The 17,025-nt window shown below is 45.6% G+C and overlaps 1 protein-coding gene across 2 annotated transcripts in view; it reads left to right on the forward strand.

Annotated features, from left to right (window-relative positions):
- The window catches only part of NEK6 (NIMA related kinase 6), a 141,906-nt gene that overhangs the window by 74,007 nt on the left and 50,874 nt on the right, over window positions 1-17,025 (forward strand). For both annotated transcript variants that reach the window (XM_075015495.1, XM_075015496.1), the window contains exon 6: window positions 15,801-15,911. In XM_075015495.1, the coding sequence (XP_074871596.1) occupies window positions 15,801-15,911 (111 nt within the window). The remainder of the gene's footprint in view (window positions 1-15,800; window positions 15,912-17,025) is intronic.

Genomic DNA, 17,025 nt, shown 5'->3' on the forward strand with positions numbered 1-17,025 from the left:
AGTCTTAATATTTAGTTTTTCCTATTTGGAAAATTTTGTTTTATGTCCATGCAAGCAGATTGTGATTTGTCTTGTGTGACAGATGAAATCAGATGAGACACATTTACAATTCCTGTCTGGAGTTTGCTTTGGATTCCTCTTTGGTTTCATGGCAATTTACCTAAATAATTTCCATAGCTGTTTTTGTGCAATACGTTCTCTGGGGCACACCTCTTGGTGGCTGTTTTTAGTTTTCTGCCCTTTAGAACCGTGGGCCAGGGTATCCATGCTGATCTCTTTTTTGCCTTATGTACTACTATATCTTTTCTCCTTCAAAGATCTTGCATACAGCATAGCAGATGCCTTGGCTGGGAGGTATTTTTTCTTAAAAGAGATTGTGTCACCTGCTGGCCAGGTTTTGGCCAGAGGGCATTGTGTATTTCTATGAATTTGAGTTGATGTGTGAACTGTGGTCATTTAAGTCCTGATGTAAGAGGTTCCCCTCCACCCCACAGTACACACATCCTTTTTCTCTAGAGTAATAGTGACTAGAACAACTTTAAATATGCCACAGACACTTCGTGCCATTTTGGTGCAAGGAGACAGGCTCTGCCAATAGGTGATGAACAAAATAAAATTTAGAGGTTAGTGTCAAGAGAGTGTTAGTGCAACTTGCCTTTTCCGGCACTCCTGACATTGGATTGTGGTCCATTAATCAGATGGTTTATAATCAATGGACTTTGCATATGACCTTTGGTAAGAAGAATCCAGCTTCAGCTTCAGCAGTTGGATCATTATTGCTCTTTCATGACAAACATGAGTTTTAAAGCTTCAAATGTGAGTTAATATATAAGGGTCTGTCCTTCTAAAGCAGCTGCTATCAGGGATGGATGACAGCTCTCCATGTGAGTTTATGTATACATAAATTGACAGCATGAGGAGAATATCCCCCATTTGCTTCATGGTGGTAGCTGGAATTTATACCAGAACGTACCCAACTGGAAGCCATCTTGTTTTATCTCTATTTAGATTTGCAGAATAGTATGTCAGGCTGTGTCTACACTTGCATTCCTCTTTGGAAAGAGGCATGCAAATGAGGGTAATTGAAAATGCAAATAAGGTGCAGGTTTATAGTTGATGCTCATTTGCATATTATTCTTTCAAAAGAGCTCCTTTTGAATGAAGAATATGGAAATGATGTACCATATATGTAAATCTGCATCTAATTTGCATTTTATTTCCCTCATTTGCATTCACCTTTCCAAAGAGGAATGCAAGTGTAGACACAGCCTCAATGTACCAATTGGAATTAGCTGTTCCTGGCTGTGGCCACACTTGGCCAAACCTTAATGGCCATGTTAATGGCTGAATTGAAGAATACTAATGAGGTGCTGAATTGAATGTTCAGTGCCTCATCAGCATTTGCATGCTGCCAGCCGCAGCACTTTGACAGTGCCGCTCGTCGTGGCTACACAGGGGTCCTTTTCCAATGGACCCCGCACATTTTGAAATCCCCTTATTCCCCTCAGCTGAATTGAATATTCAGCACCTCATTAGTATTCTTCGATATGGCCATTTCGAAGTTTTGGCCAAGTGTGGCCACAGCCCCTCTGAGTATCAGATATCATAATAAGACTTTAGATGAAAGCCTGGTCAGTCTGAAGTAGTTATATTGATAGGGGCATGTAATTAAAATTCTATGGGAGCTCTTTGTGTGCTGCTAAAGAGTTTCTGATGAAAAAGAAAATTAATGCCAGTTACTTGTTCACCAGGAGAACAGGGAATCCTGGGAATTCAGGTGTTCAGTGTTACACAAGCAGTGTTTGGTTGTGGACAGTGTCATATGTTCGCACTGTACTTATTCAGGATAGTATGTGCAAATTTATCAGACTCAGAGGTGAGTGAAGATAAAATATCAAAGATGACAAGGGAGCATAGATGGTCAATTATCATCCTACTGTATGAGATGACCAGAGGCAACTCCAGATCTTTCTGTGTAAAGCTCACCAAGTAGCCAGATGTCAAGCTGTGAATACTATATTGCCTGTGTTGTGAAAAGATCAGTGAGAGATGATACGATATGGTGGGCTAATTAGCACTTTCTGTCCACTATATTGCTGTTTAAAATATATTTATATTTCCTCCATTCTTAGCTCTTTGACTCTTCTTATTCTCCCAGTATCTCCTGCTATACATTGTCTCAGGCGACATCTACTCTACTAGGAAGATTGACACTACCATGATCAATCTTCTGAAGTTCGAGTTAGTGCATCTGGTTGGGATGTGTTAAATTGAACTCACAAGGTACCTACATCAATGCTGGTACTTCTGCCCCTCATTAGCATTTGCTCCTGTCGACCTGCCAAAGTGGAGATGGTGCAGAAGCTTCAAATAAGGTGTATCGACTCCAGGTGCTAATTAACATAGCTGGAGTTGCATCTCTTAGTTTGACTTCTGCTTTCATGTAGACCTGCCCTCAACTGGCAGAATTGAGGGCCTGATCCAAATCTCTTTGAAGTCAATGGCACTGGGATCAGGCTGTAACTCAGCCAGCATGTGTAAGTTGGGCATACTGACTGCTTCAGGATCAAGCAAATAGTGGTGTGTCCTGAAAAATGTGACAGCTGCATTCCGAAGGGCGGAAAATATAGCACTGACGTGCATCATAGGACACAGATACTTAATCTGATTCTTATTCTATGGTTAGAGCTTCATCTCCCTAACAAATTGGCTCCTGTTATAGAAGTAGACTAGGTTCCTTTAATAGTTTTGCCTGTTTTTTAAATTGAATTGATTTATTTGAAAATATTGCCAGCTAATACATTATAAATGCATACACTGCCTGTGGTAGATATGTTTATGAAGAAAAGGCCATTATACTTTGAGGTCTTTAGTAACTTATGCTAACGTCACTTATCTTTGTGGAAAACTTTAACTGAATATTTTTTTCTGTTTTTTTTTATATTGTTATATTTTAGTTTAAGTATTTGTGGAATTTGAATAGTCCTGCCAGTATAACTTCATATGTCATTGCTCACACTAAGCTATCTAGGAGTGAGGTGTTTGTTTGTTTTTTTAACGTGAAAATCAGTAGTATGATGCCTCTGTTGTAGAGGGGTTGTCAGCTTACTTAAACCCAATATATACCTGTTCATTTTCTTAGATTGTTTTTTTTTTACCAGTTCAATCTAGTTCAATTAATTGTTTGTCTGAACTGAGTTCTCTGTTTTGTATTGAAACTTGTATGAGCAATGGGTAGATATTCCCTGCTTTATGTGCAAGTGCACTGATAGAGCTCAGTGACTATATTTTTGAAAAGCGTAATAAGACCTGGTAATATTTTCAAATTAAACCTCTTTTTTTTTTTAATTCTTTAATATCAACCATTCCACAGGACCCTTCGTTGCTGTTACAGATCCAGACTAACACGGCTACCCCTCCGATACTTGCAACCATTCTCACTGGTTTGAGCATTGGCCTGCTAAACCCAGGGTTGTGAGTTCCATCCTTGAGGGGGCCATTTAGGGACCTGGAGCAAATAGAGGAAAAAAACAAAACAAACAAACAAAAGGGATGGTGCTTGGTCCTGCCAAGAGAGCAGGGGACTGGACTCGATGACCTCCAGAGGTCCCTTCCAGTTCTATGAGATGTGTATCTCCATATATTATATTTATATTAACATTTGCAACTCAAGCATTTCAGCATCATACTTGGGTGTGAAAAACAGAAGTGGAGCTGATTAGCAAAAAGTGAAGGTGGATATTTGGTAATCACTTCTGTGTGTGTGTACGTTCTGTATTTCCTTCAAAATGCTTAAGTGGTGACAAATAAGAGACTTAAAATTATTTCATTTTAAAAATCACAAACTTAATGAAGGGAATTCCTTCTAATTTTTTTTTCTTTTCAGGGGGTGCTGCAGTCTCCCAAGGTTTCTGCATTTTGATCCTTATTACTCTATGACAACATACTTTGAGTCGTCTTTTTAGTTTACTTGCTACATAAAGTGATTTGTGAATTGGGGAATTGTAAACGTTACAGTCACAGGTCTCTCTCCCCTCTTGACAATATAAAATCCTGTTTGAAAAATGCAGTAAAGAATAATCGTGTTGTGCTGTAAATAATTGTTACTGGTTGAATACTTACGTAGCTCCCTCAAATAAAATGGAGCTCAAAGTATGGTTTAGAAAGTCAGTTTGAGAAATCACATTGTATTGGAAATCCACAAAGGATATATTAGTTGATATTGCCGATAGGGCACATCTTTCAAATGTATATTAGTGTTCAAATGAAAGATCCAAGAAAATATGGTGGATTTTACCCAAGATGTGTATGTCAGTTTCTGAGAAACTGGAGAAATCACAACTAAGAGTAATCAAAGTTCTAAATATCAAGTCGAGAAGCATTGTTAATGACATTGTACAGGTCAGCATTTTTGGTAATTTGATACAGAGGAAAGTTCTATTCCCAAAAGACTGTTAGGCAGAGTTATTCAAGGTTTTGTTTAGAGACTAGGGAGGATTTTAAGAGGCTAGCTTCTGTATGTCTGTCAGTGTCAGCAATTGGAATACACTTCACTCAGTGCTGTAAAGTTAATAACTTGTCAAATCAATATTTGCAACTCATCTCTTGTTAATTGATAGCTCCCATGCTGGCTGTTCTTACAGCTACATATGAATAACTGAAGGCCATTTTACAGAGTTGGTTTTTAAGAAAAAGTTGTATTTCACATGTCAAGACTTGACATAGGTATAATGTGCTTTGCAGTACAAATTTAGGACCAGGATATGGATGTTCCTACACATAAAGCACGAGGTAGAGTGAGTCCATGCTCTGAGAAAGGAGCAAGGTTCTAACAGCATGACTCCAGTTTGTACTGCAGAAGGCATGGGATCTCCCGTGGCATGATATGAAGAATTTCCTTGGATTTTCTTTTTCTTTTAAGCTCCCCACCCCTCTGATTTTAGACAGAAGCTGGCTATAATTGTTTTCATTAGATATAAATCTGCCATTAATTTCAAAGTCAGTGCTATTTTTTCAAATGAATAACATGCAATTTTCATGTGAATACTCCAGCACCTAATGTAACAAAATTACATAAAAACACATAAATTCTGTCGTTTAACTATTATACTGCTTTTGATAAAGGAAGTTTTTTGTCTTAAATAAAAAGTTAAAAGTGTCTAATTAAGGGTACTGGATTCAGCAAACTTCTTAAACATGTACTAAGTCTCATTTAAATCAGTGTACTACTAATGGGTCTATCAACAGACAGTAAATGTCTAATTGTGATATTTTGTCTGGAGCCTAGCCAAATAATCATGTTCGGTACTTAGATTTGTTAATTTTGTTCCATGACATGTACTATTGTACACTGTTACCATCTCATTTCATAGCTGGATCTGCACGTGCAAGTAATTTTGAAATTTCCAACTCTCTTTCGAAAGAACGCGAGGAGCATCTACATGTACAATGTGTTCTTTTGAAAGGAAATTGTGCAAAATTCAAAATCTCTACCCCAATCCCATGTTAGGAAGAGAGTCTCCTTTTGAAATTCTTTTTCGAAAGATGACACACACAGGTGCTTCATGGTCTGCTCTTTCGAAAGATGATTTCTCCATGGCACTGGCTAGCTAGAGCATTGAGATGCCCTGGTCTGCAGTAGTGGGGCTCTATGATCTCTGCATCTGGCCAACCCTTAAAGCTGTATGGACTCTGAAAACCCATGGGAGGAAGCTGAGAATGTGCTAGCACCACAGCTACGAGCTCAGTGCAGCACACCCTCTTATCCATGCCAAAACCTGAAAAAAAATAATTGGCCCTCTCAGGGCTCTCAGGAGCCTGCATTTGAGAAAAACTACAGGGCTCCCTCTTGGAAACAGGCAGAATTAAGAGACCTTCTCAGACTGTGGAAGGAAGAGAGGGAGTTGAAGGAGATGGGGGTGAAGCACCACAATGCTTCAGCCTTTGCCCACCTGGCCTATGAACCCAGCACCCAGGGACACCCCGAGCACACTCTGGACCAAGTCAGGAGTAAGGTCAGAGAGCTCTGGCAGGGCCTCACCTGGGACCAGGAAGAGGCCAGATGCTCAGGGGGAAGTCCCTCCACCTGTCCCTACCACTGGGAGCTCCAGTCCACCCTGAGACCCCGGGACGGTTCCCCACCACCTACTGTCCTGGATGCAGCTGTGGACAGCCCGCAGCTGGAGGCATATCAGAAGCCAGGAGCAGGAAGCCAGGAGCCAGACCCCACCCTGGAGTGGTCAAGTGACAAGGGGTACCTCATGATCCATGTGCCCTCCCAGTTGTCCAGCAAGGCTACCAGGAGTTGGATGTTGGTGGACTTCAGTGACGGATACTCTGGTAAGCCCCTGGGGGTGTGTGTGTGCACCCTGACTTGCTAGGTGGGGGCAACACAATTGCCAGCAGGCCATGCACATGCCCATTGGTCCCAGCATGGACACATACCAGCTGGCTGTGGCTCCCAGCACCCCATAATGGCTGCTGGCAATAGCCAACACCCACACTTGTGGACAGCACTATGAGCTGCACATGCGGCAAGAGGTAGTGGGGCTGGATCACTCCTGGAGACTGTCCCACATGGGCAGGGAACCTCTGTGTGCCTGTGATACCTCGTGGCCTCCATGCCTTTGGGTAGGGGGTGGGGTGTTGCCGCCAAGGAGTTGAGGTGTTGCCCCCCCAGTATGATGGTCATGAGGGCAGTGATAAGGGACTGAAATGCCATCCTTCCCTCCGCACAGCTATGCCATCCAAGGACTGGGAGATTCCCATGCCCTCCGTTGTCCCAGAGAGCATCTAGCAACCCTCCCAGCAGCACCAAGTTGGGCCCACAGCTGGAGACCTCAGTGGCTGTTGGGGGATGTCATTGCCAGCTGCCACCAGGCTGAAGTAGTGGAGCAACACCTTTGGCTGGAAGAGGTCAACATGGCCTGGAGGAGGGTGGCCTGGCACAGGCTAATGTCCAAGCTGGAGGACATTAACGGCATCCTGAGGGAGCACGTGGCCAACATGTTCCCACCAAGCCTGACCCTGCCAAAGCCCTCCCACAGCCCTACCTGCCCATGCTTCCTGCTGCAAACCCCAAACCTGGGGAGGAGAGGGGTCCTGGGGCCGACAGGGATTCTCAACATTCCACCTCTGCCCCTGAGTGATCCCTCAGCCCCTCCTCCAGATTCAGGTTCTGCCCAGACCTCCAGTGTGCATATGTTGCCTCCCTCCCCATTGTATATAGTTTTTGAGTAAAATGTTTAATAGTTGTAAAATAATAATTTAAAGTGAGTTTTTATTTTTCAAGAATCCCCGTGTCCTATGTTCTTGGTGGTGGGATGATGGGGGTTGATGTGTTGGGGAGGTGGGAATGGTACAGGATGGATGTGTGTGGGGGATGGTGAGGAGTGGCTGTGGATGGGGGTCAGTGGGACCCATGAGTGAAGCTCTCATGGAGGGCCTCTCTGATGTAGACCCCATCCTGTTAGGCCTGGCAAGTGGGGGCAGCAGCCAGCTTCTTATAGCTGGGGCTGGACTCAATTACTCACCCCTGCACAAAAGTATCTCCTTTGCCCTACACAATATTGTGGAGGGTGCAGCAGGCACCCACCACCTATGGGACATTATGCGCCCCAACCTCCAGGCATGAGAGGAGGCACTGCCATTTCACCTGCCCCTTCTGGCACTCAAAGGCTCTCTCCACAATGTTGTGGGCATGGTTGAGGCAGGTGTTAAATGCTTCCTGGGTTGGGTCAAGATGGCCAGTTTATGGCTGCAGGGGGTAGGTGGCATCCATCACCATGTCGAGTAGCAAGGTGACATCCCCAACTTGGAGTGCACACTGAGGGATGAAGGTTCTACCCTCCATGTGCCAGCAGAGGTCTGAATTCCAGAACACGTGTCGTGTGTCTGGCCTGCCCAGCCCACATAGATGTCCAGGAACTGGCCTTTGGGATCCAACAGAGCCTGGAGGACTATGGAGTGGTCGCCCTTTCTGTTGATGTAGTGACTGGTGCTGTGTGCCAGGGCACAGGTGGGCATGTGCATCCCATCCAGGGAGTTGGAGCAGTTCAGGAAGCCGAGTGCAACGAACTCCCCGACAGCTGCTTCCAGATCTCTTATGTAAACAACTCTGTGGAGCAGCATCGCATTGATCATGTGGACGACCTGCATGGGATGGAGGGTGTGTGCTCTTGTGAAGGTGTGGTGGGGAGTTCCTGGCCCCTGCACCCCCTGCCCCCTCCTGGCCCTCTTCCGCCAAAGGTCCCCCTTGCCTGGGAGACCCCACCCCGTGGCAGGTGTGTGACCCAGGCCTGGCCCTAATGGTGGTCTTGCCCACCCTGAACTAGTGCCCCACAGAGCGGCAGCTGTCCAGAATGACCCACTTCTTGAGGGGGAGAGCAGGCCTCATGCAGTTGCGCTGGTGCCTGAGTGCAGGAACAAGACAGTGGCAGCTCGTGCAGAAGTTCTGCAGCTATCTGGCATCGTCCCATTGCCCCAACACCAGTTGTTCCCACCAGTCCAAGCTGCTGGGGTGGCTTCAGTGATGCCGGGCCAGCCAGGGAGGGCCTTGGAGGGGGATACAGGCTGGGGGAACTCCTCTTCCCTGGTGGGGAGGCAGGTTGGCCCCCTGAGGAGGTGGAGGTGTGGACACGAGAACTGTGCACAACGTCTGGAGCACAGCGTCCAAGACATCGGCATCCAACACCAGGAGCAGGTGCTGGGACTCCAGTCAGCTGCGCACTGGGCTCTGCGTGGCTTATGGCAGCTAAGCAGGCCTCAGCTCGTGCAGCCTGGGGTTGTTGGAAGGGGTCCTTTAAGAAGGCATCTGGCTGTGGGCCCCAGAAGGGCTTGCCAGCCAAGAGATCCCAGCCATGACATGTCCTGCTCCGGTCTTTCGAAAGAGCTACTGGAACTGTGTGTATGATCTCTTTCGAATGAAGGTTCAGTCTGTTTTTTTATATGTAGCTATGCTCTTTCGAAAGGCTAGAATTTGAATGTTATCACTTGATTTTTAGCCTTTCAAAAGAGTGCTGTCATGTAGACCCAGCTCATATGTCTGCATAAACTGCAAATTAAAACAGCTTACCCTGGTTTTTAATAAACTAAGTTGAACTCCATAGGGTTTGTTTTTTTTTTTTGTGGAAGGAATTGGACAGGCTTGCTGTAGTGAATCTGACTCCAAATGATGCTTTGCCTCTGATTTCTTTTGATCAAAAATTCCTGTGTAGTCACAGAATTGTTTTTTTCATCCTTAGTAGGTTAATGGTTTAAAAAAAAACACAAAAGACAAAAAACAAAATAAGAAAAACGCTAGCTTTTGCATTGTAAGTAATAAAAATTTCCCTGGAACTGAAAAAACTAAAATAAATAAATAAATAAAAAACCCACATAAAAAAACAGCCTAATAAAAAGAGGGAGGTAAAACAGCTCAGTAATATGGCTATAATCAGCAGCAGGGAGCCAACATACTTACTCATTTGGAGAAGGCTTGCTCTTCCGCATGCCTCTTGCTGACAACATTGCTGTGCATACACATCAGGCATTAACTGCCATCAAACTTTTAGGTTGCATTAAAGAAATGAGAAAATGTCACCAACCCAGGCTAGAGCATTTTGTGATGCTTTGTGCATTTAAAGTTTTGTGAGAATTAAGGTTATGCAGTTTCCTTCTGTCAGAAGATTAGAAATTTCAAGTAATGGCCTGCATCACTTTCCTGCCAAGTGCATGCACAGGCATTTGTAGAGGGAGGGGAAGAGGATCTCCTCTTCAGTCAACTCTTATAAAACCAGTGGGGCTTCTCTGAATATTCTGAGCTGGTGGGGTTCAAGGTGTGGGGAATAAGATGCAAAGGTTTTGGTTTTTTAATTCCTTTGTAGACTCTCCAAAATATGTTGGTGAGTGGGCTTGCTTGATATGCTGGGTGGTAGTGTCGAGATCATCTCCAGTTGACTTTCTGAGAGCAGCCTTAATAGATTCCACAGGTACTGGTTTCTAGCTCCTTCCGGTAACAGAGGTTAAAAGGTGGAATTGAGGGAGACCAACCCACAAAGGTAGTTAATCTCAATGTTATGTAATTTTTATATAAACAAAAATTTTAAGGTGTTAATCAAAGACTTGGGACAAGTCTGCACTGGAGGGAATAAAAGTTGATCCAGGCTATACAATTTGAGTAAATTTATAGCGTAAATCAAGTCGATGTAGTTCAGATCTATTTACTGCCGAGTCAACACTTTGCTGAGTCAAGAGGAGGAACTGTGCCATTGATTCACCTTTCTCCTCTCATTCCGGTGGGGTACTGGAGATGGCATTCGAGCAATTGGTGGTTGATTTAGCAGTCTTCATTATACACGCTAAATAGACTCCCCCAGTGGATCAATTGCTGCAGGTTCTATCTTGGCTGTAGTAGAGACAAGCCCTAGGAGGACATGGATTGCATGGAGAGAGGACATGAACCAAGTTTCCTGAACCATCATTGATTACTGCGAGGCAAGTTCACAGGCAAGCCTGGCTAAACCTGGAAAGCTCACAGAGAATACACCTAACTCCAGTATTGGGTAGAGAGCGATGTCATATTGATTAGTTCCACAGGGAACATCTGACTGTCTTTGACTAGAAGGGCAATGGATCAACATACCTGAAAGAAGGCTGAAAAAATACTCTGCTGAAAATTCTTAACTGTTTTTTATTTTTTTTAAAGTTCAGCCTTGTGGGAATATTCTTTTCTTGATGCCTACACATGAATCTCATTAACACTAATGTGAGCTAGTGTCCAGGCATTGCAAAGGAGAATGTCTTCTATTATGCATGCAGAGCAGAGTGATTAACAGCGTGGCTTACAACAGTGTTTCTGTCGTCTCAGTAACCCATGAAATAGACAAACAGGTGTCACTGCAGTCTGCTAGATAAAATTCCCGTTTTTGTCCCCCAATTCCTTTTTATTGGACTTTAAGCTTACAAAATAGAGAAATGCACTTCAGAAAGAAGCAAACAGAGAATACAAAACTCAAGATACGTCCAGAATATTGCTAGTAATTGCTGTTGGTAGTTTTAAGAGAATCAGGCATTAAAATGTTAAAACAAAATGTTTGGTATGTTTTATTTCTTAATTTAGACCTGGGAATAATGCATAGTAAGGCCAAAAAACAGGATAAATGTTATAGTCTATATTAGTGTACAAGTCCTCTTATGCTGCACTTTCTTTAAAAAAACAAAACAAAACAAAAAAAAGCTGTTGAAAGAAATGAAATCTGAGTTAAAAATTATAGCACAAGCCAAAGCACATAGCTATATAGAATGGATAGTGAGCTAGCTTACAATAAAGTGACAAATGATGGGAATACCCCTGAAATTCAGTATTGTCCTGCAGTAGAATTGGAATTCAGACAAGTGATATGTCTTCTTTCAAGATATATAAGATGTGTCTACACCTGAGTGCCCTTTTGAAAGGGAAAAAATTGAAGTTTGGCAGCTGAAATAGCGGCCGTTGAAAGGGCGCACCTGCCGCCATTTTTCAGATCAGTGCTTCAATCCATTCTTTCGAAGTGCTATTGAGGTCTTTTGAAAGAAAGCATCCACACAGCTCCAAGCCCTCTTCCGAAGCAGGGAGACAGGAAACGCCATAGATGGGGTCCCATGGCCGACAAGCCCTTCCAGCGCCACAGCCAGCCGCCTCCTTTAAAGGGCCCTTCCCTCCGCCTTCCTCTCTGCACGAGCCAAGTGCTGCCCAGCCTTTCCCAGCCTGGCAGAGCCCACTCGTGCCCACCATGGAGGCGCAACAACAGTTTCTGCAGGAGGACGCCCTCATCATGGACGTCCTGCTGGCAGTGCTGTGCACCATCACCGCAGCTGCACTCGATCTCATTGGGTGTCTGGGCGGTCCCCTGGGGCTTTGGGCGGCGCCACCGGGTGCCCTGACGCTTCTAGACCCACTCCAGCAGCAGCAGCAGCAGCAGCAGCAGCTGGTGGGAGTGCATGGTGCTAGGGGAGTGGGGCGAGGAAAGGCGGCTGCGAAACTTCCGCATGTCGAGGCAGACCTTTGAGGAGATCTGCCACTGGCTTGCCCCCGCACTCTGGCACCACAACACGTGCATGCGGCCAGCCCTCACACTGGAGAAACGGGTTGCGATCGCCATATGAAAGCTGGCCACCCCGGACTCCTATCGCTCGGTGGGGCAGCAGTTCAGGGTTGGCAAGGCCACCGTTGAAGCTGTACTTATGGAGGTAAGATGGGGCCGGGTGCGTGGTGGGGGCTGGAGCAAGGGGAATCCTCCACTGCAAGGGGCTGGATGGGGCAGGGGCTGGAAAGGTGGGGGGGTAGGGGGCTGGACAGGGCAGGGGCTGAATGGGAGAGGGGCAGAATGGGCCTGAGGCAGGGGGAGATGGCCGCCACACCCGCACTAGGGCACATGTCCCCCTTCCCTCTCTGCAGGTCGTCAGGGCCTTCAATGCAATGCTGCTCCATAGGGTCATCTGCCTGGGGGATCTGAACAACACGGTCACCAGCTTCCAGGACCTGGGGCTTTCCGAACTTCAGCGGCGCTTTGGATGGCACACACATCCCCATCCGCGCCCCGCCACACAGCGCCGGCCAGTACATCAACCTAAAGGACTACCATTCGTTTGTGCTCCAGGCACTGGTGGACACGAGGAGCCAGTTCACCGACCTCTACGTGGGCTGGGCTGGCTGCACCCACGATGTCCGGGTCTTCCGGAACTCCGGCCTCTGCCGGCGCATGGGGGCCGGCACCTTCGTCCCCCAGCAGGAGATCCCCGTGGCGGAGGATGTCACCATGCCGCTCTGCATGGTGGCAGATAGTGGCGTACCCCCTGCAGCCGTGTTCATGAGGCCATATATGAGACACCTCGACCCCACTTATGAGGCATTCAATGAGCGCCTCAACCACGCCTGCAGCGTGGTGGAGCGGGCCTTCGGGCACCTAAAGGGGTGGTGGAGGTGCCTCATCACGTGGCTGGAGGTCGGGGTCCTCAGTGTGCCCCAGGTGGTGGGCACCTGTTGCGTCGTCCACAACATCGTGGAGGGAAGGGGGGATGCCTGTATCCCTGTGGGGGGGCCCCTCCAGCCGGCGCCATCTATGAGCAGATGGGCGCCGACCACATCCACCAGGCCCACCGGGATGGCCACCGCATCCAGGAGGCCCTCAGGCAGGCCTTTGCTGATGGCCACCTCTGACCCGCATGCACACCCATATCCCACACACATCAGGCACCCACACATCCACCACCCACCATCCCCCTGAGGAGCACAGCATGGAGTGGTGAGCAATAAAGAAACGTTTATATAACTGGTTGTGTTGTAACTATGTACGGGGTGAACCTAAGTGGGAGGGATCAGGGGGAACCTAAGTTGGAGGGGGGCGAGGCGCTCATTCTGGGGCAGGGGTGGTGGGCTGTGAGCCCCGTTGGCCCCTGGATCCCCTGCCTCCCCAGGTGCGGGGTCCCCAGTGAGGAGGGGAGGGTGCGGGTAGCACTGGCAAGTATCGCCAGTGAGTGTGCCTGGTGAGGGCGGAGGGTGCGCACTCAGAGGGGGCAGAACCAGCAGGGGGAGCCGTTGGGGGCGGGGGCAGGAGGCCGGCAGGCGTGGCCAATGCCTTCTAGGGTGGTGAGGAGCCTATCTCAGGCTGTCCTCTGCCACTCCATGTCAGCTTGGGCAAGCTGCAGGTGGTGTTCAGCCACCTCAGCCTGGCGCTGGCTGGCTGGGTCCTCCTCGGCCTGGCAGGGTGCCTTCTGGCCATGGCCCTGACGGCGCGCTGCCTGGGGTGGTGTCCAGACACCTCCGAGGGCTGCGGGTGGGTTCTCGGGGACGAGGGGTGGCATGGGGCTCTCCAGCCCACTGATGGTGCGGCTGTGTGGAGAGGAGGAGAGCATGTCAGTAACGTGCCCTGGACAGAGGGGACTCAGCTGTGGCCCACTCCCTGGGGCCCCTGCCCCCCCAAAAGGACGCTGACTCCCAGGGAGCACCGACCCACCCCCCGTGGGCTGGGCCTCCCAGCCTGGGTGGTGCATCTGTGGGTCTGTCCTGCAGGTGGCCCTTCCCAGCCTGCGGTTTGTGGGCCCCAGGCTCTGTTCAGCATTGACTGGCTGTCACCCCCGTCCGGCTTGCAGCGCTGTCCACTGAGGGCAGGTGCTGGGTGTCACTGGTGTGCCACCTACTGTGGAGTAGGTGTGCGCCCCTCCCTGTACGTACCGGAGGGTTCCGCACCTTCTTCTGTAGTGATCATAGCAAACCTTTAACTAATTCTAGTGAAGTTAATACAGGTTGAACCTCTCTAATCTGGTATCCTCGGAACCTGACTGGTGCCAGATGAGAGAATTTGCTGAACTACAGCAGGTCAATATTGTCTAGCAGCATTACCAATACTACCACTGCTTACTGGTCTCTTAGGAGAGATTTAGGGGTAAATTACGGCTAAATAACAGCACAGAACACTGAGAGCCAGGAGTGGTGGCTGTAGATAAACTTTTGGGACCATGGGAAACTTGATCATACCTATGATAATTGAACATCCCACCAACTAAAATCGTGCCAGATTATGAATGTTGCCAGACCAGAAAATGCTGGACTAAAGAGTTCAACATTTATTTCCCTAGGAACAGAGAGATAGCCGTGTTAGTCTATATTCTATCAGAACGAAAATGCAGTCTAGTAGCACTTTAAAGACTACCAAAATAATTTATTAGATGTGTCTGTTGTGGTATGGCTATGGTCTGAAGAAGTGGGTCTGTCCCATGAAAGCTCATCAGCTAATAAATTATTTTCTTAGTTTTTAAAGTGCTATTGGACTGTTTTTTTATTTCAAGACCCAAGAGAGGCAAAAAAGGTCTGAAATAAGATCCGATTTGCTCTTTTTGCCCCTCCTGAACTAAATAATAATTGTTTACGTCTTCAGTTGTTTTATTATTGTTTCTGTTAAAGAACTGTACATTAAGAAAATAAACGTTAAAACAGTTATTAAATAGAAATGCATCTGTATGTATATATGAGTTAAATACACTAAAATTATAGGCAAGAGTTAAATATTTTTTTAAACAAATAGAATAAAGCAGGGGTAAAATGAAATACAACAAACATTAGAAAAAGGCAAGTTTTCTAGTATTTGTAATATTAATTGTAAATCAATAGCAAAAAGCTGCAATGAAATGCAAAAATATTGACCTGATGAAGGCATCGTTCAGGTTTTGCTTTTTATATTAACCAGGATTTAACCTTAAGTACAGCTTTTAAAGAAGAAGTCAGACCAACCAAACAGTATGCACTCTGTATGTTGTAGTTCTTCCCTTGCCCTTTTTATTTTGAAGGGAGGTGGGGAGTAGCTCACAGTCTGCCTGTATGTTTGTAAAGCATCTGGTGAGATTGTACACTGATCCTGAATGGGGTCTTGAAGTTCTACTATAACAAATATATTAGTAGGTGGTCAGACTTGGTATTAATTTTTAAAAAATGTGAAAGCCCATTAATTGCAGCTCAGCCCAAGACCATGATGTTTATTTGAACCTACAACAAAAAAAGAGCATTTAACCTCAACTGTGGGATTAATTGTTCCTTACAAAAGACTGCTTGGCTTTCTCATTTGCCTGGTACATATGTGAGATATAAATTGAATTGTTTTATACTATCCATCCTCCTTTGTATATGGACATGCAGCAAATACTATAGCCTTGTGTTTTTGTTAAGGACACTTCTGTCAAACAATTAGGGGAATGAATGCTGATGGGCAGTGTATTTTTGAGTCGTTAAGCACCTTTCATGTAATATATATTCACTTTGCACTGTCTTTTGCTCTTTCTTTTTGCAGCAACTGAACCACCCCAATATAATTAAGTATTTGGATTCTTTTATTGAAGACAATGAACTGAATATTGTCCTGGAACTGGCAGACGCAGGTGATCTCTCTCAGATGATTAAGGTAAGAGCAGACCAGTTCTTGAGGCAAGATACAATGTCACGTTATTCTGAAAGTTCAGGGGGCAGATGCAAGGAGATCCATACTAGAAACTTGAGGTCTGATTCTCCTTTTGCTTACATACTGAACATCATTTCAATGAAAACTTAAACACACTTAAAAACAGAACTGTTTCCTACTTGAAAACTAAATAAAACCAAAGAATAACCCCGATAAACTTGCACAAAATAAGGAAACCTAGAAATACTATAAAAATGCATTGTAAATAAGTGGTGGTGTTTGGAATGGATGTTCATTAAAATTTTAGAGAATAAGTGAAAGTGATTATATCCAATGCTGTTTAAAGAATGCAAGGAATCATTTTAAGCCTGAAAACATATGGATACTTGTAATGTGGTTTGTTCATTTGATAGTTGCTTAAATGAAAACATGACCAAAAGGAAAGGGAGAAAGGAATCTTGGACGGTTTATCTTGTGTTTTTTGTTTTTGTTTTTTAAATTAGGAACATGAAGATTGATTATATTTGTAATGTTTATTCTAGTTGATGTAACTTCAGAGATATATTATGGAGAACACCAAACAAACAAACGTTATGATGCATGTCCTTCCAGTCTGCAGTGTTACTAGAGCCTCTCTTACATATCTCATAGAATTGGATGGGACCTTCCAGTCATCAAGTCCTCACAGCAGCACCTGTTACTGTCCCTGAGAGGGTGTTTTTTTTTGTTTTGCTTGTTTGTTTTAAATCTAACCTGCCTCAGAACCTTGAAAGGCCCCCTCAAGGATTAAACTCTCAACCCTAGGTTTAAAAGGCCAGGGCCCTAACCACTGAATTATGTCTCCCCCACCCCCCCAGCTTCTTTATTTTCTGAAACTTGTGAACATGAGAAATGATGCTTTCTCTGAGTCTAGCACGTCTTCAGAATTTAGTCTTGGAACACCAGAATTATCACCAGCCTTTACTAGCTGTTGAACAAAATGCAAATCTATCATATCTGATGTAGTCTTTCTCTCTTTACCCCTATTTACAGACAAGCACAAAAAGAAAGGGAAAGAGAAGGAGAGAAGACCCTAGTATTTTTGGCAAGGGGGAAAAATAAGATTTTTAAGAGGGGA

Source organism: Carettochelys insculpta, chromosome 21, assembly GCF_033958435.1.
Source record: "Carettochelys insculpta isolate YL-2023 chromosome 21, ASM3395843v1, whole genome shotgun sequence".
Lineage (NCBI taxonomy): Eukaryota > Metazoa > Chordata > Testudines > Carettochelyidae > Carettochelys > Carettochelys insculpta.